The sequence below is a fragment of the Oncorhynchus tshawytscha genome, linkage group LG16, assembly GCF_018296145.1.
Source record: "Oncorhynchus tshawytscha isolate Ot180627B linkage group LG16, Otsh_v2.0, whole genome shotgun sequence".
NCBI lineage: Eukaryota > Metazoa > Chordata > Actinopteri > Salmoniformes > Salmonidae > Oncorhynchus > Oncorhynchus tshawytscha.
Window position 1 is genome coordinate 11,388,163 of NC_056444.1, and position 5,000 is coordinate 11,393,162.

A 5,000-nucleotide genomic window follows, 5' to 3' on the forward strand; every position below is an offset into this window, starting at 1 on the left:
TCCTGGAGCTCCACATCATCAAGATCGTCTCCTCCTACATCATCTGGGTCTCAGTCAAAGAGGTGACCTAATCAGCCACCATCTCATCAAGATTGCAAGAAGAATACAGTTCACGTGCTCTCTAAATGGTCTCTACAACGGGCAACTTTCCTCCTCCCTCAAAATATGCTTTCCAAAATCCATTATACACTCAGAAAAAAGGGTTCCAAAAGGGTTCTTCCGCTGTCCCCATAGGAGAACCCTTTTTGGTTTCAGGTAGAACTCTTTTGGATTCCATGTAGAACCCTCTGTGTAAAGGGTTCTCCTATGGGGACAGCCGAATAACCTTATTTTTGTTGTAATTATCTTTTTATTAGAATGTTTTCTTTTAACAGGGGTTACATAGACAACCAACAAAAGTGCACCACACAGACTAAGTCCAATTATAGGATTAAGGATACAGCAAAACGTTATACAAAAGGCAGTCATTAAAGAAAAACATCACAATTATAATATGGGTCATTTATGGGAGGTTTTCTACATAGGACCACAATGGAGACCAGATTTACCTAAATGTATCAGACTTCTGGTGTAAATCAAGTGTAAGTTTCTCTAGGGGTAGAATAGCAGAAGCTTGAGAAAGCCACATTCTTGCAGATAGTACTTCAGGTGTTGACCATAATAACAATATGCACTTCTTGGCTAACTAAACAAGGGTATTGAACAGATGTTCAGAGTCAGGGTCAAACACAACGTTACAATCAAAGTAGAGGAAATAGACATTCAGTGAAAGAGCTAATTGTCTACTCAAGTTCTTTTGAATGTGTTAATGAATATCATTCCAATTTGTATTTATTATGGATCCCCATTAGCTGCTGCCAAGGCAAGGCAGTAGCTACTCTTCCTGGGGCAAGGGAAAATTAAGGCAGTTATACCATTTTAAAAACATTACAATACATTATACAATACAATACATTATAGAATTCACAACACGGTAAGTGTGTACCCCCAGGCCCGTACTCCACTACCACATATCTACAACGCAAAATCCATGTGTACGTGTGTGTGTATAGTGCTTATGTTATCATGTGTTTGTCTGCATGTGTCTGTGCCTGTGTGTGTGTTACTTCACAGTCCCCGCTGTTCCATAAGGTGTATTTTTACCTGCTTTTTAAATCTGATTCTACTGCTGTCATCAGTTACCTGATGTGGAATCGAGTTCCATGTAGTCATGGCTCTATATAGTACTCTGTGCCTCCGATAGTCTGTTCTGGACTGGGAAGAGACCTCTGATGGCATGTCTTGTGGGGTATGCATGGGGATCCGAGCTGTGTGCTAGTATTTTAAACAGACAGCTCGGTACCTTCAGCTTGTCAACACCTCTTACAAAAATATGTAAATAAGACTGGATTCTGCTATAGTACCAAAAAATGTGCATGAAGGTGCCAGTATCCTGTTTACGTTTGAAACATAAATGTGATGCTTTGGAAAACATTCTGTGATGGCAGACAGGTGTAAAGTAGGTTCTATGAAAACAAATGAAATGTATTTATTGAATGCTTATGGATGTGCATTTGGTGTAGACACTTTCACAGATAGAAGCCCATTCTTCCTCCTCTCTCTCCCAAACATGTCTTTACAGCCTCCAGTTGTTCCATATTTCCCTTTCTAAGCTTCTTGATCAGAGAGGCTTGGGAAATGATATGACCCCTTATGGCTGCTTTGGCAGCATCCCAGACAGTTGCAGCTGAGACAAGAGAGAGCTGATTGTCGAGCCAGTGATGTGATCATTTATATTTTATCACAGAGCAGAATCCGTCATTGTTAAGCAGAGACGTATTAAGTCTCCAATATCTTTTTTTTGTTTGTTTTTTTGCCAATTTCAATATCTATATACACTAGAGCATGGTCAGAAATTACTATATATACAACAGCACATGACTGGACAACATGCATGTAAGTAGAGGGCATAAAAAAATGTCCAATCTAGAATATGAATTATGGGTTCTAGGGTAGAAAGTATCGTCTCTGATATTAGGATTTAGTGCTCTCCATACGTCTACTAAACCAGATGAATCACAAACGCTTCTGAGAGAATTTGAGGCTCTATCATTCCAGACAGGAGCAGTTCATGATTTATCCAATTTACCCCAAAGTACAATTTAAACCTCCTGAAATAAACCCTTGCAGTGTTGATTAAATAATAAAATCATGTGAGACATAAATTTGGTGGAGTCTTTTAGTATAGTAATATAGTAATATGTTGACCAAGTATATTACCTGTAATCAAAATAATTCCTCCTTCAGGGTCTGTATCTTGGTGCTCAAATATAAATGTGACATTTTTATTCACAAGGATGGCAACGCACCTGGCCCACCCAATCCCTCTTCAGCTTAGCATGTTCTGTTGAAGATAAATGGGACTCCTGTAGCATAGCAATTGAAACCCTTTCCTTTTTTAAGAATGTTAAAATGTTCTTCGTCTTGACCACATGCCCACTGCACCGAACATTCCAGGAGACTGCTTTAAATGAACTGTTTATGTTACAGAAGTATTAAAGAATAACTTTACCCAGACTGAGTAGTGCATCACAAAAACAAAACAATTAATAAGATGGTTGTGTAACCCTAAACTAAAATAGAACATAACATTTTGAAAGACTAGAAAAACCCCAACTGAAACGACAGACCCCAAAAACAGTACCTACCCTGTTTTCTGTCACGTTACTAACAGGAACTGAGTTTTTTTTTTTACTTCTTAGGGCTGCAATCCCCGTTAACGGGATCGATATGACAACAGCCAAAGTTACTGGATGTTTTTGGAATTACTGAACGTAACGCGCCAATGTAAACTCAGATTGTTTATATAAATATGAACTTTATCAAACAAAACAAAATTCAAAACAAAAGTCAACACAAATTCAAAACAACAGAAATCTCATAATTAAAATTCCTCAAACATACATGTATCTTATACCGTTTTAAAGGTATTCTTGTTGTTAATCACACCACAAATAGGCTTTACAGCGAAAGCACCACAAACGATTATGTTAGGTCACCAGCATGCCACAGAAAAACACAGCCATTTCTCCAGCCAAATCAAATCAAATCAAGAGGAGTCACAAAAAGCACAACTAGAGATCAAATTAATCACTAACCTTTGATGATCTTCATCAGATGACACTCATAGGACTTCATGTTACACAATACATGTTTGTTTTGTTTGATAAAGTTCATATTTATATAAACAATCTGAGTTTACATTGGCGCATCACGTTCAGTAGTTCCAAAAACATCCAGTAATTTTGCATAGCCACATCAATTTTACAGAAATACTCATCAGAAATGTTGATGAAAATACAAGTGTTACACATGGAATTATAGATATAACTCTCCTTAATGCAACCGCTGTGTCAGATTTTAAAAAATCTTTATGGCAAAAGTACACCATGCAATAATCTGAGTTCAGCGCTCAGCCACGAAAACAAGCCATACAGATACCTGCCATGTTGTGGAGTCAACAAAAGTCAGAAATAGCATTTTAAATATTCACTTACCTTTGATGATCTTTATCAGAATGCACTCCCAGGAATCCTAGTTACACAATAAATGTTTGATTTGTTCGATAATGTCCATTATTTATGTCCAAGTAGCTACTTTTGTTAGGGCGTTTAGTACACAAATCCAAACGCTCGTGCAGGTCCAGCCGGACGAAAAGTTCAAAAAGTTATATTACAGGTCGTAGAAACATTTCAAACTAAGCATAGAATCAAACTTTAGAATGTTTTTATCATAAATCTTCAATAACGTTCCAACCGGAGAATTCCATTGTCTGTAGAATGTCCACGCAGGTCGCTCTCATGTGAAATGCACGTGACCAAGACCTGGCTCTCTGCCAGACCACTGACTCAAAGAGCTGTCATCCGGCCCCACATCACAGTAGAAGCCTCATTCAAGTTTCTGAAGACGGTCAACATCTAGTGGAAGCCCTAGGAAGTGCAACTTGAACCATATCCCACTGTGTATTCGATAGGGCTGAGTTCAAATACTACAAACCTCAGATTTCCCACTTCCTGTTTAGATTTTTTCTCAGGTTTTAGCCTGCCATATGAGTTCTGTTATACTCACAGACATCATTCAAACAGTTTTAGAAACTTCCGAGTGTTTTCTATCCAAATGTACTAATAAAGGCATATATTAGCAACTGGGACTGAGGAGCAGGCCGTTTAGTCTGGGCACCTCTGGGCACCTTATTCATCCAAGCTACTCAATACTGCCCCTGCAGCCATAAGAAGAAAAAATACAAAAAAGTTGTTGAATTAAGGGGAATTAACATAGATCTCTGGATGAAAAATAAATATGGGGGGATACCTAGTCAGTTGTACATCTGAAATGTGTCTGCCACGTTTAACCCTACCCCTCTGAAACATAGAGGTGTGGGAGGGGATGCCTTAATCAACATCCACATCTTTGGTGTCCGGGGAACAGTGGGTTAACTGCCTTGCTCAGCGGCAGAACGACAGATTTTTACCTTGTCAGCTCAGGGATTTGATCCAGCAACATTTCGGTTACTGGCCCAACTCTCTAACCACTAGGCTACCTGCCACCCTAATAACCTAATCTTTTAAATTGTCCTAAGCATTATCACTATTGCAATCATATGCACGTTCCTGAACGCACACACCATACAGTCACATGTAGCCTAGCCTATATAATACATTTTAAAAATACAAATTGTGGGCCTAAAGTAAATGAATATAGCCTAGTAATTACAACCCTTTGCCTATCTTGAGGCCCAACTAAATGAGCAAATTAACAAGAACGTCATTGGCTTTGATTTATTCATTCATGAAAAAATGAAAAAGAACCTCTGTTGTATAATGGAAAGCTTAGTTACATTACCTGAAGAACCCTTTTAGATTCTAGATACCACCTTTTATTAAGAACCCTTTTAGATTCTAGATACCACCTTTTATTAAGAACCCTTTTAGATTCTAGATACCACCTTTTATTAAGAACCC

General features: G+C 38.3%; 1 protein-coding gene across 1 annotated transcript in view; it reads left to right on the forward strand.

The window, feature by feature from the left end:
- The window catches only part of LOC112216472 (piezo-type mechanosensitive ion channel component 2), an 80,718-nt gene that overhangs the window by 33,059 nt on the left and 42,659 nt on the right, over positions 1 to 5,000 (forward strand). The window contains 1 exon segment of the mRNA XM_042298634.1: positions 1 to 62. This exon segment is cut by the window's left edge and continues 99 nt beyond it. Within this exon segment, the coding sequence (XP_042154568.1) occupies positions 1 to 62 (62 nt within the window).